This window comes from Mytilus trossulus, chromosome 3 (genome assembly GCF_036588685.1).
Source record: "Mytilus trossulus isolate FHL-02 chromosome 3, PNRI_Mtr1.1.1.hap1, whole genome shotgun sequence".
Lineage (NCBI taxonomy): Eukaryota > Metazoa > Mollusca > Bivalvia > Mytilida > Mytilidae > Mytilus > Mytilus trossulus.
Window position 1 is genome coordinate 73997633 of NC_086375.1, and position 22741 is coordinate 74020373.

General features: G+C 33.6%; 1 protein-coding gene across 1 annotated transcript; it reads left to right on the forward strand.

Annotated features, from left to right (window-relative positions):
• Nucleotides 1-3091: 3091 nt before the first annotated feature.
• Nucleotides 3092-18382, forward strand: LOC134712384 (NFX1-type zinc finger-containing protein 1-like). Its single transcript, XM_063573876.1, has 5 exons — nucleotides 3092-3204; nucleotides 6595-6630; nucleotides 8837-8941; nucleotides 10567-15815; nucleotides 16736-18382. Exons 2-5 carry the CDS (start codon nucleotides 6620-6622, stop codon nucleotides 16855-16857), a joined length of 5487 nt encoding a protein of 1828 aa, XP_063429946.1. The 5' UTR covers nucleotides 3092-3204; nucleotides 6595-6619; the 3' UTR covers nucleotides 16858-18382.
• Nucleotides 18383-22741: the final 4359 nt, after the last annotated feature.

A 22741-nucleotide genomic window follows, 5' to 3' on the forward strand; every position in this document is an offset into this window, starting at 1 on the left:
TGTTATCAACGATTTTTATATAAGTTTGCATCAATAAATTTGAAGGAAACATATGAATTAAGTATTTTACGCAAAGAGAGAGAGTACCATTCACTCCACAAGCTGTATCATATCCTGTGAGGCTGTACACGATTATGTTTCATGTACATAGAAACCATTCGAATGGAATACCACAATTTCTCTGATCATCATGGGTCTTATTGCCGGACTAGCCGAATGAATCAGACTACATTTCTATCACAGGATTAATTTATACTTTCGTAGCATGTACGGGATATCCTGTTAAAAAAGAAAATAAAGATTGAAGTAAATTTAACCTCTAGAAAATACAATCTTTAACAAAGACCAACATATAATTTTGTAATGCAAACATTGTCGATTATATGGTCATTTACAGTTTATTACAGTTGTCCAATTTAATATTTCTGTCAAATACTGATGTTCACTTAAATCTCGATATTGACACACCAATTATATTGCATAAAAAAGACAGTTAATACCAAAGGAATAAGGAATAAAAAAATCATAATTCGAAGAAGAACCAACACTCCAAGGCAAAAACAAAACCAACTGAAAAACAACAAAATGGCTGTAAAACAACGAAATGACAGAAAAAAAATCTACATAACTAATCTGCATAGAATCTGAAAACTATTTAACAAGATTTTTCAAAATTAGGGGATGACATAAGGGTTGCAGAAAGATAAGCAGATTCTATGCCACATGTAGCAACATAAAGAGGCATATATGTTCATCTCTATCCCCGATAATATTATGGTTCGGAGAAAAAATTGGATGATGTAGTTTTTGTTTTTACATTCAGGCGTGTATGAGTCAACTGGTTTGTAAGAATAGGAAAATGGCCTCCAGAAACAGCAAAACCGCATCTGACCAACCAAACAGACCCTTTTGATGGAAATGGACTGCAAAAAGAAATCCTTTTCTAGAATTCCCTCTCATGAAATATTTTTTGAACCATCAAAATGTGGGCCTTTTCAACCGTTTTGACAGTATTTGTAAGAGGCAAATACAAGGACATAAATATGGATTAAATTTAGATCATTGTCCGAGAACAAATTTTTATATCAAACTACAGCTTTCAGATAGAGATCTTTCTGATGCTCTATGAATCTAAAAAAAAACAGATTTCCAAGAGCGCTAATATGTGTCTTCCTAGCCATGTCAACTAGTTTCATTGTTAAAATTGAAAGAATGCGTTTGACGGGACAGTGGGTGACATATTTCTAGCAAAGTAGACATCTGTCGGCCAGGAGATTCCGTATAAACGTATGGTGTGATTTTATAAAGTACTTTTTGTGTTTCTAGAGAATTACAATATAAAATAATACGATTAAAACAGCCCTAATACTACCAAAACGGCATGTGTCATACTGATAACGTAGTCCTGGTTATATAAATCACTTGATCTATATTGCTTTTTGGCTCGGTCCAATATTTCCAATATGGACTGGCAATGAATCCTGAATATCATGTTAACATATATAGTACATGTAATTCAGGATTCATTGCTAGTCCGTATTGGAAATATTTGCCCTATATTCTCATCATTGCCAGTCTGTATTGGAAATATTGGCTCTATATTCACATTTGATGTATGTAATACAGTATTAAGAACAAGTATGTATTGAAAAAGTTGGATTACCAAAGCAAGCTTTGAATCTGTACCAGAGCCAATACAGAAACAGCCAGTTAATAACACTATACTATTGATTAGGATAAGTGTTTATAAAATTAGAAATAAACGAAAGCACAAATACCATTAACAGTGTAAACAGACCAATTTGATTGGGAAAAATACAAAATCTACAATAAAAATGAATCATTGTAAAAAAAATCCAAAAGTAAAATTTATATATTTCCGTTGCTTATTTGCATAGATTATTGTGCTGCACATGTTTAAAATGGTATTTTTCTGTCCTCCTTGGGCATCGGTTGGTGAAAAAGACTATTCTGATCTTCACCTTTCTGTTGCGTTCCAATCCATTCAATTACACTTCATTCCACTACACTAAACAACACTGTATTCCGTTCAGTTTCATTCCTTTCTTTTCTATTCTTTTTTAATTCTACTTTATCACTTCTATCCAATTCCATTTCTCAGTATCTCTTCACTTCATCATTCCCAAATCATTTTCATTCTATTCCATTCCATTCCAGCCCATGTTCATTCCATTCCCATTCCATTCCATTTCCATTCCTTTCCCATTCCGTTCCAATCATTCCATTCCAGGGGCCTCGGTGGCCGAATGCTCTAAGTAGTTACTACTGTAATCACTAGCCAGTCAACTCTGAGGTTGTGAGTTCGAACCCCGCTTGTGTGGGTGCATTCGACTCCAATCTCAATTCACTAGGAATTTCAGTTTTCCTATCGAAGATTGGTGTTTTTCTCCAGGCATTCTGGCTTCCTCCACCAATAAAAACTGTCCGCTACGAAATAACATAAAAGTGGCGTCAAAACACCAAAAATAAAATTATATAAAACCATGCCATTCCAATTCCATTTCATTCCATTCCATTCCATTTCATTCTATTGGCATTCCCATTTTTATTCCCATCTCCGTTCCCATTCCGTTCCAGTCCAATCCCATTCCATATCCTGTTACATTCCATTTATCTTTTTTAATTCTGTTCTTTTTCATTATTATATTCCACAACATTCCACTCCACACTCTGTTTCGTTCTGGTTCACTTCACTCTACCTCACACCAATCCAATTCAATACGAGTATCTTCACCTTCTTGTCCCATTCCTATTTTCTTAATTTTAAAATCTCATTTTCATTTTGTTTCCAATACTTCATGTTTATATTTTTATTTATACTTAACCTATTTTATAATGTATTGTGCATCATATAACAACCATTAACAATTCATTAATAAAGAGTAAGAAAATAATGACAAAATGCGTCATCAGACATTGCACTTAGGTAATACAAAACCTTGAAACAGATATTTAAAATAATTTGATAAGGGAATAGTTATGTACACCTCGCTACAACTCAACTGACTTTCTGAAAACTACTGAATAGGGATGTTGGCTACCTTCCAACTTCGATATTGTATACAGGTATAGGTAAGACACAATAGTATGATATTCAAAAAGTCAATATCTACGTTTCGGTATCAAGGTTATTGATCCATTTGAATTGATACCAGAATAATATTGAGAAATAACGACATGCAGGTAAATATGACTTGTATACTTCGTTTTATATATTTAAAGTCTTATCCAACATGGAATAGACCTAATTGCTTTTTCTTATTTTGTCTCTTCTTTTAATTAATATTTTTCTCCCAGCAGATTTTTACCCTTGTTTTTATTGAAGTTAATATCATGACCAAATTAGGATCATTGATAAACCTCATCATGAAATATTACCTGATTTCACCGTTTGTAGAAGTTCATCATCCCATATAAGTAGTAATCTCCCTTAAACCATTACTTTTTTTTGACATGCTCCCCTCTTTTTCGTTGTTTTTAAGCTATCATTACTTTATTTGAACACCAAGGAGGTCTGCTTATGAATTATTGCCACTGTGTAGGGCCATAGTTGTTTTTTTATTTGTTTTGCGTCCGCGTGCGGGTAGGTTTTCGGCCAATTTGTGTCAAAAACAAACACAAACTTTTTTTTGTTCGTCAGTAGAAAATCCGTATTTTCCGGGTTTTTCCAGCCGTGTTTTTGTGTATTCTTATACTCAAATCTATTTTGCGCTTTAAATAACAAGTACGCTCCTTATTTAAAGCGTTTAAGCGATCTTGACTTCGATACATGTGACAGCAGAAATGGCCAGTATAAATGTGCAGGCGAGCGAGATCGTTTGTGTTTCACTTTTCAAAGATAAAAGGATCGTTCTGGCTCCATATGCCTTTCCGCTCGCCGGCACGGAAACTTTTTCTCAGATCCTAGAGAGCCTTTACGTAGCCAGCATAAGAGACACGTTAAATACAAGATTCAATGAACCTATCACCATAGGGGATAAAACTCTGATAAAATGTTATGTTTCATCTAGCTCTAACGGGGAAAAAATTGAAATGAATACATCTCTCAAGGCTATAGATGCTGTTAAAATGTTTGGTGCATATGTAAGCTTTGAGCACTGACAAATTTTGTGAAAAAACTAATTCAAATCAACAAAAGAGTGCCTTTGATGTGCTTATGTCTTCAAAAACACCTTTATACTTTAGTTCTCATGTTAAGTTTTGATTTATTTGTTTTAAATTTTGTTTTAAGAATTGTTTTCAATTAATAAAACATTTGAATGTATCAGAGCTTTTATTTAATATTAAGATTCACTAAATTTGATATTGAAAAGATCAACCAATTTCACTGTAATGGTTCTTCCTTGGTACAGGTCTTACAGTAGGCGTTCCTTACTTGCTTGAAGAAAGAGTTACCTCCCATTTGCAAAGTTATCTTATTTTATAATTGAAATAAATTTTTATACTTTTTTAAATGAAAAATAGTAGTTTTTGCAAATATTTCTAATAAATTTCTTTAAATGATATCTACTGTCTGATAGGAAAGGATTAATTAGTATGTACATTTTTAATTCCACAAGATATTAAGATATAAAACATAATTTCATTAGTTTATTTTCTGAAAAAAAAGTATGCAGAACAAAATATTAATATATTGCCAAAAAGTTTACATAAAGTATTCCAATTATAGGAAGATAACTCTGCAAATGGGAGATAATTCATGCTTAAAGCATTATTGATTTGATACAGGGAATTATTGATTATACATAGGTTTTAATACAACATGACACATCTCAGATCAAAACATGTCTCTTCTCAAAGGCTTCAGTATAAATGGGAAATGTTTGAAATACCAAGGCCATTTCTCAGAATATAGTCATATCAAGTTTGTACATTGCTAAATTTCCTGTTTGTCGTGTTTGCTCTTTCACTTAGATATGACAGTATCGATCTGAAGTCACTGTTAATCAGTCCAGAACTTAAGCAGACTCTTGTGTTATTTTCTTTGTGTGTGTTTTTTTTCCTTGCTGTCTGGTAGGTTTTCTCAGAATCAGTTGACGCAAAACAAAGAAAAAAACAGACACGGCCTAGGATTTCAGAACCGCACTTTAAAGTTATGTGCCTCTGGAACAGCTACTTTTAATTGCATATACCTTAAAACTGTTCACAAAAAAATCTTTAGTTCATGCGACCTTTCATTTGCAACCAAGGTCAACTGTCATTAAGTGCAAACACTAAAATATCTTAGATGATAATGTTGTCGCATATCAGTTGCAAGTCTATGTATAAAGTGCACATTTTAAAGAACAAATTTCTGGACCGTAAAATTATTGGTGGGGTCATTGAGTGCAAAAAATGAAATGTCTTAAAAAGGTAAGGTTGTCGCATATCAAATGAAAGAAGTAGACTTTACTAATATCATAGTTACAATCTCTATTAAGGAAAAGACCTAATACAAGTTATAAATTCCTTGTCTAACCAAGAGCAAAAGATGAAATGATGATACATTGTTATCACATTTTCACAACCAATAAAAATTTCAAAAAATAAGAAGAGGTGGTATGATTTCAAATTAGACTACTTCAATGTATACAAAAAAGATTAAATAAAGTTGATGCCAGCCATTTGGACTACCGTACGTCTTTTAACAATGAGAAACCTAAGCCGTATTGTCGGCCATAAAAGCCCACGACATGAAAACTATGAAATTGAGAAATTAAACGGCCTTTTTGCTTCTTCGAAATTCAAGGGTCTATCCTAAATAGAGGTTAATTATATGGTCTTCAAAAAACCGTTTAGATCCATAACATAACTGAAGAGACATTATTTGTCGAAATCTGGATATGGTATACCAATTTCCACCTCATGTTCGCGGTATACCATCTTTTATGCAAGTTCATTGTTTTGTGTTTAGTATTGAATTAATTATTAAGATCCATTTTGTTACATCTGATAATCCGTTTATTTGACAATCGCCATAGCAGTCAGTAGTGTTTAAGAACATCCTTTGTTGGACCTACTAGTCAAAAGCTTTGGTTTAAATATATTTTTCACTCTTCTTTTTTTTATGAATATTGTTTGTTTTATCTTGAGACCCCACTACCAAAGTTTTGCATACACACGTATAAAACTTGCGGTTTATATCCAACGCAATCATAGGTTTGAACGCTGACTTTATATTTTTTGTTTGTGCTTGTATTATGGTTGCCTCCGGTTGATACAATCTGTTTATCCTATTCCAACTCTTCAAATGTTAAGAGTCTATCCTAAATTGAAGTTTTATGGCCTTACAAATACCATTTTTGATATCAAAGTTTACATGCCATGAAATTCACTTGGTTGATATTTTACAAGCATTCCGTAGAGCAAATTACAAGTATGATTAATATTGACCGTTTGGTATATGGCTATGTTCTAAGCAAGCCATAAAACAACCATGCGTTGGCACATTGGTTAAAAGAAAGGTATATGTTTTCCCTTAATAATTCCCTTTCCTTTCGTCTAACTCATATGGTAACTTATTAGCCACTCAAAGTGTTGTTCTTTACATTAAACAAATCGTATTCCTTAATTATTATTTTTTTTTATTTTCAGACGACGAACCCGATATTTTCCTGAAATGGCGCAAAGGTAAAAAAAAATATACCTACTATGTTTATCGAAAAGACTCATCAAAATGCCAAAATAGCCATCGTCATTTGTATATTATTTGGACGTGTGACTTAAATTCAAATTATTTATAAAAATATTTGCAGAAACTTTGCTGTCTGAGCATGAATTTTACAATTATGCATTTTTATTGTTATTTGTACACAAGACACCACATATAAACTAAACACTAAGCAACACGAACTCTACCAAATCTGGGGTTGATCTCAGATGCTCCGGAAAAGTAAGCAGACCCTGTTCCACAAGTGGCACCCGTCGTGTTGCTCATGTTATAACAAACCCTGTAAATAGTCTCAATCGATAGGTCACATTTGTGGTGAAATGGGAAGTGGATTGAAGTAACAACATCAGGAACATATCCGTGAAACGTTTATTCTATAACGGTCAACCAACTCGTGATGTCGTCCGTAAAATATACAACGCAACAAATTCAACTTCACCATTTGGAACACTTGGTTTAAAAGCTTCCTTGTGAGCAGCAACCCTGTACCAAGGAAATTATGATAGGAAATACAAGCCTGTAAATATCGTACCAATAAGAAGATACATACTCCATATGCAGGCGCTGCTAGAATGTTTAAGAAATAATTCCTTCATGTCATGCTCTATGCTCATTTTAACATGGGTAGGCATTATATTTGTCGATATTTTACACTGAGCGTTAGCGAGGTGTAAAATGTGGTCAAATATAATGCCTACCCATGTTAAATTGAACATAGAGCATGACACGAAATAATTATTTCGATTCTAATAGGACCACTACAGTAATTTATAGGTCGGAGCGTCCGAAAATACTGTAAAAATGTTTGGCTTTTCCCTGTTCCTCCACGAGGATTTTGTGCATTACATTTCATATATGATAAGTTTAAAAACTATGAGCAGGGTAAATATATGTTGTTTTATAAAATTATATAATAAAAATTTCTGCTAGCTGCTTAAAAATGTAGACATTTTAAGGGATAGCGATGAAAATACGTTAATATACACAGTAAGTTCGTGCGCATGTGTCAAAAATATTGTTTATGCTCATTAAACACGGCTTTGTTTACAAAGCGTAATAGGGACGTCATATTAGAATGCTACATACAAATGAAAAGTTCACAATTGGGAAGTTGAAATCGCCCGAGCCTCTCTTGTCGTAAAGTTTAGTATTCAACCGACCCTAATTGTCAATTTCGAGCTGTAAGTTAAGATTTGAAGCAAACTTAACTGTATCTAGTGTACCCTTTATTTCTAGCTTAATGGGATAGATGCGTTCAACATAGTCACCAAATTTTGAATTATTTAGTGAGAGACCATCATCTATATAGCGGAAAGTAAAGTTAAAGGATATTGATACCTTCTTATCTGTCTTTCTAAGAAGTTGCTATATGAAGTCAGCATAATAATTATAAAAAAACAAGTCGGAAACAGGAGGGGAACAATTGGTTCCCATTGGAATGCCGACGGTTTTGTTGAAAAACACGCCCTCCAAACGTAACAAATATGTTGTCAATCAAGAAATCAAGCATCTTAATAATATCAGCTTCAGAGAAATTTTTGTTTGAATCAGAGTGTTGTTTCTGGTCTGTGCGTCCGTTCGTTTGTTCATTCGTTCGTCCGTTCGTCCGTCTGTCCAGCTACAGGTTGAAGATTTTGGTCAAGGTTGTTTTTGATGAAGTTGAGGTCCAATCGACTTCAAACTTAGAACACATGTTCCTTATGATATGACCTTTCTAATTGAAATGCCAACATATAGTTTTTATCCCAATTTCACGGTCCACTGAACATAAAAAATGATAGTTCGAGTGGGGCATTCGTGTACTGAGGACATATTCTTGTTTTAAAAATGTTCTGGGGATTTCAAAAGGATTGGACGACACTCTAAAAATGATCCTTATTATTCTTTAATGACTCTGTCAACTAATATTTGATTACACACAGTTTAAATAAACCATTGAAAGTGCGTTAACTGATAAAGTCCTTAGTAAACAACAATTTACTTTTTACCATTGAAAGAAAAACAAAACTAAAAAACATATATCACATTAACCTACGTTTTGTTTTCGTGATCGTTTATAGATCTCATATCCTCACCATTTTTAGAGTCGCAAAAAGCTATTGAAAAAACCAAATCGACATTCAGAACTAATATTTGCGGCTTACTAAGTGCTTAATTGTGTTATAGTTTAAACCGATCGTATAGAGGACAAAGTCGAGGAAGAGGTACTGGAAGGGGTAGAGGTTATGGAAGAGGAAGGGGATATCAATCACGAAGCGAATCTGATTGCCGGTAAGTGTCGGGACAAAATATTTAAAATGTTTAGATTACAAATCAAATAAACTATAAGTGGCTTACATGCTTACATCTACGTCATTTTGTCTCTGGTGGATTTTTGTCTCACTGACTATCATGCCACATTTTCTAAGTTTTGTATTAATAAGACTCAAAATTCATAAACCTTAGTCAAAACAGTGTTAAATCAACATGCGTATTATTCTTGTAATGTTTTGTGTAACTGGGCGCAGGAAATTTGAGCGAATAAATAAAACTACTAGGGGACATTTGTGCGCCAACATTAGAGCCCATTTAAGCCCCGGATTAATCCGCTCATCTGTATTTTCGATAGGCCATTTTAGCGAAAATTTACCTGGTAGAATATATTTTCATCATGGAAATACAAGCTGTTAAAACGAATCAAGGAAAAAAATTGTGACGTGTTCCGATATAGGATAGACAAAGTATTCAAAGAGGAATGTGCACCACAATCGAGAAAAGATAAAGAGAAAGAGCAGTTCCTAATGCAATTCTATGAACAGTATTGTACAGGGGGTTTATCTAGAGCCCATTACGTACGTTCTCTGGCTTATAATGTCCAGGCTAGAACAGACTTTTAACATTTGATTAAATCTTTTAGACTTTTAGTGCTGTATTTTAATTGAAAGAAAAGGTTTATAGTGTTTTATGTTGTGAGTCTATTAGTTTTGTACATGTATTTTAATGGACATGTCTTGAGTCTATTAAACATTTTCTAATTTATTCTATATTATTCATTTACTAAAAAGTTCTACAAATATTTCGCTTAAATGGGCTTTGACAATCTTAATTTTCGCTAAAATGGGTTAAAATTCTGGCGCTCAAATACATGTTACTTTTGCACTCAAATATCCTATCAATGCGCTCGAATGTCCTCCGCCGGTGTAACCAATCTCCATCCAATATGCTAAATTGAAGGTCAAATGAATACGGATTCAGTCAGGTCGAATTATATGCCGGCAAGTGAATAATTGATCACTGTTGTTTCCTTGCTTATTTTGACAAAATTGAACCAACCTGGCTGCTAAAAGCGAATTGAATCATTGAATCATATTTATAATTTTCAAATCTCGAAACTCATGCCCCTTTGATCAATTAAAAGATTAAAGCAAATAAATTTTGAACGAAAAAAACCTGGAATATATGTTCCAAAAAGAGTATCTGTTCAGTGGTAATAAGAAACAATTTATAATCCTGTGTTTTATGATAATAACTTAGAAACATATTTAATAGTGAAGACAAACATGTGAAATGCAAATCACAGCATAACACTCGGTAAATTTAATTAGTAAAGACGATTTGAGTTTAAGAAGAATAAATTAACCGTTTTCGTATTTTCACATGAAACAGAATATTTCGTGTGTTTTAAATTTGTGTAATCTTTTTAACTGGACAATATTTAAGATACCAAAGGTAGAAGCGCCACCTTTTACCCTTGGTGATACACACTTTTTATACCTATTATTTACCATCATACATGAAAAATAAAATAAAACCAACACATCATTGTACTTACAAAACAAAGACATATCAAATATTATTCACAGCCATGCAGCAAACAATGTTTGTTTTCAATATGGTATGATTGCAAACTTTTTCAGGCGACCTAATAGCAGTTCTATCGGATCAGGAAGGAAAAGTTGGCGGCTTTTGTTTGGATTCAGGAGGCTTACAGAGTTAAAAGATAAGGAATCAAACGAAATTCTTCTTCAATGCACTTCAAACAAGGACACTCTGGAAGATGCTCTTAACGATACGGACCACGACGACGAGATGTTTAGTCTTATTTTGAGATGCTGTGCTAAAGCATGTCAGTGTGAATCATTATCACAAAAGCTGTTGGAGTTTCTTATAATATTAGAAGATTCAAAATTCCTAAAAGATACGCTTACTGACTATATGATAAGACTTCAAAATTTTCCATCTTCAGAAATTGAGTTACATGAAGACAGGCTAGTAGACATAATGATAATTTTCACCCAATTGAAAATGAAAGTTCCTAATGCAATGTTACTCTCTTTAGGAGTATCAACTATGTTAGAGGGAGTTCTTCAAGCAGTCGAAAATGAATGTGGAAGTGTCAGTTATAAACTTGCTTCTGCATTCAAAGAATGGAAGGAAACAAAACAAATTGTTGTTAAGCAGAAATCATCGAAACATAATAAGCGATATTTGTCTATTGCTGAAGATGAATGGCTGCCACCAGAAGACTTTAGAGCCATTCCAGTCTTTCCCGAATCAGTTGACATTAATGTACAAGACATGCCGTTCTTACGCAGAAACAAGACCGAGGGTCGTTATCATGACTTGAATCACTATTTAGATGTACAGTTCCGTTTATTAAGGGAGGATTTTATTGCTCCACTTAGGGAAGGTGTCAAAGAATATATAGAAGCTGTAAGTACTAATGGAAAAACGACAAGGTTGCAAGATGTAAGAATATACACAGATGTCCAAATAATCAGTCCAATTTGTAGCAACTTAGGATTATGTCAACGTGTCACATTCTCGTGTCCTGGTTTTAATCGTATACGATGGGAATCAAGCAAGAGACTCATTTTCGGTTCATTGGTTGTTTTATCCGCAGATAAATTTGATACGTTCTTTTTTGCTACTGTTGCAAACCGTGATTTAAAAGATGTTAGAAAGGGACTGGTTGACCTTCAGTTTGAGTGTGATTCACAGAGGATAACATCTGTTCCCCCAGGAACCAACTTCGTCATGGCAGAGACAAGTGCATATTTTGAAGCATATCGGCACGTACTGCTTGGCCTACAAAAAATGAAAGAAGGAGACTTGCCTTTTGAGAAATATATTGTACATTGTGAGGTGAATGTTCAGCCACCAGCCTATCTTTGTCGACAGCCATCTGCCCGAATGGATCTGCGTCCGTTGGTTGATGAAGATATCTGGTTGAGAGACGAGAGTCACCAACCTGGCCGACGCGTACAAGATGATTTAAAGCCCGTATATACATTCAGTGCCAGGGCAAACATGGCGAATAACATCAAAGTTACAGATGAAAGATACTGGCCAGATCCAGAGCTATTACACCTGGACAATTCTCAGTTTGATGCCGTTCGCACAGCTCTGTCAAAGGAATTTGTGATCATACAAGGACCCCCAGGTACCGGAAAGACATATATTGGACTTAAGATAGTAAGAGCATTGCTCCACAACAAGCCATTGTGGACTACAGATCCCATAACAAGAGAACATAACAACAAGCCACTTTTAGTCGTTTGTTATACAAATCATGCTCTTGATCAGTTTTTAGAAGGCATCATAAACTTTTACAAAGGGGATGTCTTGCGTTTAGGTGGGCGAAGCTCGAGTGAGATAATGAAAAATTATAGCATCGCAAACAAACGTGAAGTACTTAGAAGAAACCGGAGTATACCTAAAGCCATTTATATAGAAAGAACTAAAACAAGAATTAGAGTAAAAGCCCTCCGAACTAGTATCAATTTACTAGCAGCGAGAATAGAAAGTGCAAAAATTAATATATTACACGAAGAATGTCTTCAAGCAATTATTAGCCAAAAACATTTCAGGAATTTAGTAAGTGAATATGAACGTATCAAGTTTCACGAGAACACCAGAGACTTCCGAAATGCCAGGAAACGAAAGGCATCTGCTTTAATTGAATGGCTAGGCTACGGGCAATTGTTACAACAAAACACTAAAGAAAGGATACCAGACACTATAAACAAAGACAGAGAAACATCAACCGAAGACGATTTAGTAGACGTTATAAATGAAATTGATGCAGAAATTCAGCAAAGGCAAACAGATGGTTACAACGACAATGAAAATGTCAATGAAAACGAGGCTATTGCAGAAGTTACTAATATTCTTTCCCGCTTAGGTATGGGCGATAATACTGTTGCTATTAATGTATCTGAAATGGACGACGATGACGCTATTAATCCTGAAATGTCTTTTCGTTCAAAGAATAATTCAAATGAATGGGAAATTCAAGGTCAACAAAAGAGAAGCATGAAAAAAAATCTTAAACTACAACTTCGTTTAAATGATTCTATGAATGATACAGAAGTTTCACAAATCCGTGATATTTGGAATTTGTCTTCAGAAAATAAATGGCGGCTTTATCGATATTGGATTTTTCAGTACTGTAACATTATTCAAAGAAACATTGATCAAAATGAAGAGGAATTTAAGAATGCATGCAAAGCCCATTTAGAAATACAGATGCAAGAAGATAAAGATATAATGAAACAAGCCACTGTTATCGGCATGACAACTACATGCGCAGCCAAATACCAACCAGTACTTAAAGAGCTTGGACCTAGAATAATAGTAGTAGAGGAGGCGGCAGAGGTTCTTGAGGCTCATGTTATAACTACTTTGAGCAAACAATGTGAACATTTGATTTTAATTGGCGACCATCAACAACTTAAGCCTAACCCAACAGTGTATAAACTTGCACAAAATTTTAACCTTGATTTGTCTTTATTTGAAAGAATGATAAAGAACAAACTCGAATATAATTGTCTCCAGCAACAGCATCGCATGCGTCCAGAAATAGCAAAAATCATGAAAATTATATATCCAAGTTTGTTGAATCACGAAATTGTTCATACATATGAGGATATAAAGGGTGTTTCAAAAAATGTATTTTTCGTCGACCATTCTGAAAAAGAGTCTTCAGAGGAAGAATCAAGAAGCCGATCTAACCAACATGAGGCCGAATATATCGCCGGACTTTGTAAATACTTACTATTACAAGGATATTCTTCCTATCAAATTACAGTTTTGACCTTGTACTCTGGACAGCTTTTTTGTCTTAAACAAAAAATGCCAAAGTCAATTTTTGATGGTGTCAAAATAACAGTAGTCGATAATTTCCAAGGAGAGGAAAACGATATCATAATATTGTCATTAGTCCGGAGCAATGATGAAGATAACATTGGTTTTCTTAATATCGAAAACAGGGTATGCGTAGCATTATCTCGTGCCAAAAAGGGGTTTTATGTTATAGGAAATTTTGAAATGCTAGCACGAAAAAATCAATTGTGGAAGTCCATCATAAACCTTGCTAAAGATGATGAGTTTATTAGTGAAGGGCTGACTTTATACTGCCAAAATCATCCCAATGATAAAGGAATATACGCGCAGTCAGGGAGCGACTTTAAGAAAGCACCAGAGGGAGGTTGCATGAAACCTTGTGATGTACGTCTCAGATGTGGTCATACTTGCACAAGAGCTTGTCATGTAAGCGACAGGAAACATGAACAATTCAAATGTATGAAACCTTGCGTAAAAAAAGCCTGTGATTTAGGACACCGATGTCAGGGCCGATGTAGTCACAAATGCCCTCCATGCATGTTTCTTATCGACAAAAAGTTACCCTTTTGTGGACATATTCAAAATGTTCCATGTTCTATAGATCCCTTAAAATGGAGTTGCACAGATAAATGTAAGAAAGTTCTAAAATGCAATCACTTATGTGGAAACCTTTGTGGGGAAAGTCATACAGATAGATGTCAAGAGTTAGTCAAAATGGACTGGTTATGTGGACATTCTGCAACAGTCGAGTGTTACCGGTCAAACATGCAATGTCCGTCAATTTGTCACAGCGAACTTAGCTGTGGTCATTTGTGCAAAGGAACTTGTGGCGAGTGCTTTCAAGGAAGACTTCATAAGGGATGCAAACATAGATGTAATCGTACACTTCTTTGTGAACATCCCTGCAAGAACTACTGTTCAAATTGTCCTCCGTGTACACTTAAATGTGAAAACAGTTGTATTCACAGCAATTGTCAGAAAACATGCGGCGAACAGTGTATACAATGTATCGAGAAATGTGAATGGCAATGTCCACACTTTCGCTGTGCCAAATTGTGCAGCCAGCCATGTGATAGACCAAGATGTTCTCATCGATGTAGTTGTCTATTAAGATGTGGTCATCGGTGTATTGGAGTTTGTGGCGAGCCCTGTCTAACTTTATGCAAAATATGCAACAAAGATCAGATAACCAAAATATTTTCCGGATTAGACGACAAACCTCATGCGCTTTTTGTTCAGTTGGAAGACTGTTCTCATGTTTTTGAAGTAGGTTGGCTTGATAAATGGATGGACAATGATAGCCAGACTCGTGAAAAAACACCGGTGAAGTTGAAAGAGTGTCCAAAATGCAATAAGCCAATTAGACGAAATGTTAGATACGGTAACCTAATAAAGCAGACTTTGAAAGACATTGAAACTGTAAAACAAAAACTAGAGCAAAGAAAATCCGAGCTAGAGTATTCCGCGCTGCGAAAATCTAGATCATTAGTTTCAGCTGACCGCAGAATATTTAATGAACTTTACTCTAAAAATCAGATATCATCCCAAAATAATTTTGCAGCTGTAGAAAATCAGATAAGATTTTTAATAACTTTATCAGAAATTAAAGAGAAATATCAAAACGAAGTTGTTAAATCAAGAACTGGGGGGATAGAGTTATTAAATGCATTGCAACAAATAGATGAGTTGCATGATTTCATCATCAAAGATCGAAGCTACTTCACTATCCAGGAAACAGATGATATATTGAGAGAAATAGAAAGATTCAATCTTTTACTGAAATATTCACTTCTCAAAGAATGGAAATTAAAATCTGACATTAAAATGGACGCATCCTTTGATGTCAATCTAAGAAATGTGAAGAGATACCTGACAGATGGGAATCCACTTATCGATCGAAGAAAGGTCTTTGTTACTAAATTTCTCAAGGTCGTTGAAGACCTCATACCTCGATTGGGTCTTGGTTTATCGGACGGAGTGAAAACAGTATTGGTAAATACAAAGCAGCTGTATAAAGGTTATTGGTACAAATGTAAACACGGTATGTAACATTAGTATACAAACATATACTTTTAAACACTTTTAAACACTTTTTTGAACAAGTATAGTGCATGTTTTTTTTCTGTTATTGATAAAGATTTCGTAAGAACTTTATGTATATTATCGTTTCCTTCTTACTGCTTTTTAAACGCAATTAGAAACCTTACAGATAGAAAATTTCGCATAAAAATAAAATATCACTGTTCTGTTTGTAATGGAAACGGTAATGATCTTATTTTGCTATGCGCTGTGGTTGAATGCAAAGTTAAAAAAATATAACCTTTCATTGCAGTTCGCATTTATTTTTGAAAATAGTATGGCTTCCGGAAATTAACGAAACCTATAGGAATGTTGTCCTTTTTTTAATACCATGAATAGTTATAAACATTTTGCATTAGTAGTAGAAAAAGACGAAACATAAATGAATTATAATAAGAGAATATGATAGGAATTACGTCAATGAAAGCAATACAACGACAAAAACCCAAAAGACTTCTAGAAGTCACAAAAAAGACATGTGTCTATAGAATATACAAAGCTCTATACATCTGATCGTTCATACAAATGTAGTTGTTAGAAAGACATGTAACATTTAGGAATTGGTGTGTTTGGACTCCAATAATTTTATTATCAGTAATAGTAGTCATTCCTATCTATTATTGTTATTGATAATAAAAAGCAAGAGACAACAAATGTAGTAGAGAACCAAAGATCAAAATTAAAAAAAGCAAAAGCAAAAATGAAAAAAAATAAAATGTAAAAAATACGTTTGTTCACCTATTTGGTTTTCTAAATATGATATTGCATGGTTCTGTATGGAAAATATCAAATGAACAGACATTTAACAAAAGAAAAATAACCCGTATGTGGTAGTTACATGTATGAATTGTATTTTAGCAAACGTATTGTTTTCCCTATAAGGTCATGTGTATGCAGTTGGTGCTTGTGGAGGCGAAGCTGAAGGAAGCGTTTGTCCAGAATGCAAGACGGAAATTGGTGGAAGGGTTCGTCGATTGAGAGAAAGAATGGAAACGATGTCGTAATAAAAATGGGATTGCTACTTCATGATTCGACTCATGCTTTTGCAAGTCGATATCGATGTGCAAAACAACACAATTGTGTATGGCAATTTCGTTTGGATTTTAATCGTTGGATAATGATACAAGATTTATACTAACAGCAACTGCAATAAGATTTTTACGAAATTCAAACTAGTTAGCTAAAAATAGGACAATTATAAATATTTTATCAAATCACAAATTAATCATTCTTACTCTTTTGAATTTAACATATTTTTGTTGAACAGATATAAGTATAGCTATTCAAATATATGTAATGTTTTAAACCATACTGTATGCTCAGTTTAAATCTGAAATAACACTAGTCACGCCCATTTGTTTTGTTTTTGTTTGTTTTTCTATATTTATTTAAAAAAATAATTGGTTTGAATTATGTGTTTAGGTGGATGGATCTAAATAGATTTGTACAGACATTCAAGTCGTTCAATAAATCATTTGTAAAGACTCCAAATATACATCAAATATGTCTTTCTAAATTGTACAGCATATATCGTACAAATACTTGCCTAATTCAAGGCTTACCAATGTGATTAAAAACAAATAGGTTGTTAGGTTAGGCGGTAGTTTTATATATGTAGTTATTACTAAATAATTAATTTTGCAAAAAAAATACTTTTTTTTAGCTCACCTGGCCCAAAGGGCCAATTGAGCTTTTCCCATCACTTGGCGTCCGTCGTCGTCCGTCCTCGTCGTCCGTCGCCATTAACTTTTACAAAAATCTTCTCCTCTGAAAATACTGCGCCAAATTAAACTTGGCCACAATCATTATTCGGGTATCTAGTTTAAAAGAGGTGTCCGGTGACCCGGCCAACCAACCAAGATGGCCGCCATGGCTTAAAATAGAATATAGGGGTAAAATACAGTTTTTGGCTTATAACTAAAAAACCAAAGCATTTGGAGCAAATCTGACAGGGTTTTAAATTGTTTATCAGGTCAAGAACTATCTGCCCTGAAATTTTCAGACGAACCAGACAACCTGTTGTTGGGTTGCTGCCCCAGAATTGGTAATTTTAAGGAAATTTTGCTGTTTTGGTTATTATCTTGAATATTATTATAGATAGAGATAAACTGTAAACAGCAATAATGTTCAGCAAAGTAAGATTTATAAATAAGTCAACATGACCGAAATGGTCAGTTGACCCCTTTGAGAGTTAATTGTCCTTTATAGTCAATTGTAAACAATTTTTCACTGAAACTACTGGGCCAAGTTCATTATAGATAGAGATAATTGTAAGCAGCAAGATTTTTAGTAAAGTAAGATGTACAAATACATCACCATCACCAAAACACAAATTTGTCATGAATCCATCTGCTTCCTTTGTTTAATATTCACATAGACAAGGTGAGCGACACATGTTCTTTAGAGCCTCTAGTTTAATTTCTGTTTCAATAGAATTTGCTATTATATTTGTATACCAATGTTTTGTTTTCCTTATTTATCGAGTAAATTGCATAAGAAGCTTGTGAAATTTAAATTTTAGCAATGATAATCTTTGTATATGTATAATAAAAAAATGGAAAAGTTATGTACATACAAAATTAAGAGCTTTTTTAAGTTACAAATTGTTAGACTATTCACAAAGAATGTGATAGGATTTTACAATTTGAAAAATATACATGCAATTACGGTCTTCGTGATATGTTCGCATTCAATGTTCACAGATCGTGTCCGTTTTGGATTTTCTGAATATATAACTTCAAAGTATTAATCTTTGCTGTTTATCAATAGACTTCCAGGTATTTTTTCCGAACTTCTCTGATCAGGGTGCATAAATATGCGGAAAATTGCCACAGAGGTAAACAACCAGAAGAAAATAAATATAAGTATTAGATTCTGTTCACATAGCAACATTTCAAAACCGATTGGAAACAAAGCTATAGTATTAAAATAAGAAGATGTGGTAAGATTGCCAATGAGACGACTTTCCACCAATGTACACATGTCAGAAATGGATGTAAGCAGTTCTCAACAAAGAATAACCATAAGAAAATAAATTGAATTTGTTACTCCAGGATACTGTTTGCATAGAAACATTAAAACAACGATTGAAAACAAAGCTATTGTATTAAAATAAGAAGATATGGTAAGATTGCCAAGGAGACAACTATCAACCAAGGCCCAATGAAAATGATGTAAGCCGTTATCAACAAAGAATAACAAGAAGAAAAAAAATTGAAGTTGTAACTGAAGGATATTGTTCGCATAGAAACATTAAAAAAAAAAACGATTTGAAACAAAGCTATTGTATTAAAACAAGAAGATGTGGTAAGATTGCCTATGAGATAACTATCCACAAAAGTCCAAATGAAATGGATGTAAGCAGTTCTCAATAAAGAGAAAATTCCATACCGTATACTAGTAGTCGTTTATAATAAGACCCGACTGAAAATTAAGAAATAATTCATAAATTGAGTAAACTTACAGCTTAATTCACAACAAAACAACTGACGAAAAACAAATATGACAGACACTAAAATGACAGCAACAACTGAACTACATGCTCTTGACTTAGGACAGTCAAATATAGAATGTATCAGGGTAGCCTACTGTTTTGGATAAATGCTTTGTTTCACATCAATTCAACATTAGTTTTATTGTTACAATTTACCAGAACTTTTTTTTTTATGAATTGATATCTTAATAGCGTCCTTGCTAAAATAGGAATTAATTTGAAAAGATATGTTTAATTGTTTTCGTGGTTCACGGGGTGGTAATGTGTTGATTTTATATTTCTCCCTGGATTACGAAGCTGACCAAACAGTACCAATTTTATTTTTTCTACTTTATTTCAAGTTATATAGGAAAACATCGATTGTTGTTTATATCAAGGATACATTAATTTGCTATAATTATATGGACACAATAATTTGTTTAAAAGAATACATTACGACAACTTGTCGAGCATCTAGTCCCTTTTTTTAAATATACAAACACCATAAATTCTCGTAGTATTTTTGAAACGATGATTGTCACTTTCGTTGTTGTAGCAGAATATTTGAAAAGAAATATCATTTTTCAAAATCTAAACGTTGGATGTTATTGTAATTTATTGCTGTGGTCAATCTTTGTCGTTTTTGTAGTTTCGATATTTTCCAGAAAGAACATAAATAAAAACACGACATTTATTATCTGCTTCCATTAACTGTTTGTGTCAATTCTTATTTGCAACACTAAGTAACTATGTTAACAGGAAAATACTTTTTTACATTGTCTCTTAAAATCGGGTCGCTTCCAGCCATAAATAAAAGGATTCACAACGCTGTTGAAAATGCCTAGAAAAACTAACCAGTTACCTATCTCATTTAAAAGTGGTGATCTTCCTTCACTAGATACTGCATCTCTTAGTTGTATTGCTTTATAAGGCAGCCAGCACAGGGAAAACACCAAGGCTACAATACCGGTCACCTTTGCACTACGAATATCTTTTTCCATGGCCTTTGTTTTCATCTGATTTTGTTGGTCAGTTTGCTGTGGTTTGATCTTATTATGATATCTCCATGCTGTTCTTAATATGGATAAGTACATCAAAAAGGTCATAGCACTAATTGTGTAAATAATGACACATGTTGTTCCATACCATGATTTCGAAAACAATAAACCGTAAACGCATGACATCCCCGGAATCCAATTATTCCATCCCAGAAATGGTAGAAGATCAAAAATAGCCAGTAACCATGGCAGTATACACATGACGTTTGATGTCGTTTCGGTGATGAACTTTGAGTATTTATGCGGATGACAAATAGCTACGTATCTATCTAGAGTTGCCAGCATAACTGTGAGTTGCGATGTTAATGTCATATAGCTGATTATATTATAGCGTAAGAAACATACATACTTATCGGCGGCTATACTTGGATACAAGAAGTAAAAGACTTGTATCCCAGACGCAATGCCTGTAAAGGAGTCGGCGACAGAAAGACTGACGATAAATTTATTTGTGTTTGACTTGAATTTCAAGTATTTTGTAAAAACAAAGATGACTAATCCGTTACCAACACAGGCTGAGATAAATACCGTCTGCTGGAGAGAAATGAAAAACATCAACATTGGCGGGAATCCACCACCGGATGATGGAGCTGGAGTTGTAACATTTGTCATGTTCATTTGTTGGTTATTTCTTAGAATCTGAATAAAAAATTCGCTTCAATAAGATATCATATAAAATCAAAACAGTTTTAAAAAAGGCACCAAATAGTGTATGGGAAATTGTGTCCGATGTAGACGAACACCATATTAAGCAAAATAAGTTTAAAAAATAAATAAAATCAAAACGTTGCACAGAACAAAAGATAGAGCAACACGAACCCATGTGCTCTGGCAGGTTATTTAGAACCGGCTCAACTATTTGCGCACGTCTTGTTACAACTGTTAGAATTGGGCAATAAGTCGCATTCGATAAATTCAGAACTAGAAGTGGACTCCATTTTGGTTACGACAAACTTATCCTTGGTGAATGAAACTAAAACTGTGGGAACTTGAAAATGAAAAACCTTATTACGTGCATGCGGTGTTTGATTCAACTGTTTTGTTCTTTAAACACGTATAACGACAATACACCACTTCAGAGGAATCAAAAAGCTTTGTGTTACTCCAAACGATGAAACTTGAAGTGTTTTTTTGTACTCCTATTTTTCTTAATTTTTGATTTCGTTCATTCATTTCCAAAGGGTAGTTTAATACGTTTTACTTCTTTTAACTCATTAAATTATCAGAAAAAAAAATAGTGAGACTCATCGGTCACTGACACCCATTAAATGTTTGCAAAAAGCTCTTGAAGACAGACGTTACTTTTGTATCTTAGAAGTGCATAACTAAACTTGTGACCACATGATATCTACCAGTAGGAAATGAGATTAAAGCCCTTCCATAGAATTAACCATATTTCTTCGTGTTTTAGTGAACTTTTAAATATTTCCCGTGAAAACCAAACATACAATAATTGTATCTTAACAGTTGCCTAAAAGTACATTAATTGATGTTAATTAGTGAATAGCCTCAAACATATTTCTCTCTAAAAATATGACTTTCAAGCAAGGGTTTTAATGTTGCAATGTGATTTTTTTTAAAGAAGGGAGGTAACTGGTTTTAAAGAGCTGATTTGACAGCACATCATCGTCAATTAGTTTTGAAATATGTTATTTACACTGATTTATGTAAATAGTATTACAAAAAAAGATTGTACTAATATATAAATTAAAATATATGATGATATTCTACTAATACCTAGCACGTGTAAAAAAGTTCTTGGTGTAATTGTTGCATAATTTTGAAAATCGGCATTTTGTAATTCTTTCTTTAATACGGTGGCGTACACTGAAATATACCAAAGTAAACAATTATCTCAAATCATGGTTTAAGAAAGACAGAAACAAACATACCAAACAAAATTAAACAAAACAAGAAAAAAAACTAAACATAAAAAAGAAGAAGAAATAAAAGCACAAACAATCAGCTGGTATAACACAATTAAGGATTTCAATAATTCCATTTACTCCAAACTTTCTCAAAAATACAAAAGATGAAAAAACTGTGCGTGAAAAGAAATTTCCAGATTTTGACAGAAAAGTTGTTAAGAGACATTTTTACAAGAATGGCCTTACAATCATTATATTCTGCTAATGTAAAACCCACTATTATGGCCATACAGAAAATATATTGCTCAGTTTTTAAACAGATTATGAAAAATACACTTACCTGAGAATAGCCAAACAAATAATGGATAATCAACTTAGCATGAAGTTAGCAGCAAACCCTTACTGCTTATACAGACGTCTGTGTTTATATACTAAATATGTACATGATCGATTTAAAGCAAATTATCATTTTTGTAAGAAGGCGGATCTT

Bases quoted from the DNA above. Each gene is read 5' to 3' on its own strand.
- LOC134712384 (XM_063573876.1), top strand. The intron at 8,942-10,566 runs GTAAGTGTCGGG...AAACTTTTTCAG, and splicing joins CGAAGCGAATCTGATTGCCG to GCGACCTAATAGCAGTTCTA. The intron at 15,816-16,735 runs GTATGTAACATT...TTTCCCTATAAG, and splicing joins TTGGTACAAATGTAAACACG to GTCATGTGTATGCAGTTGGT.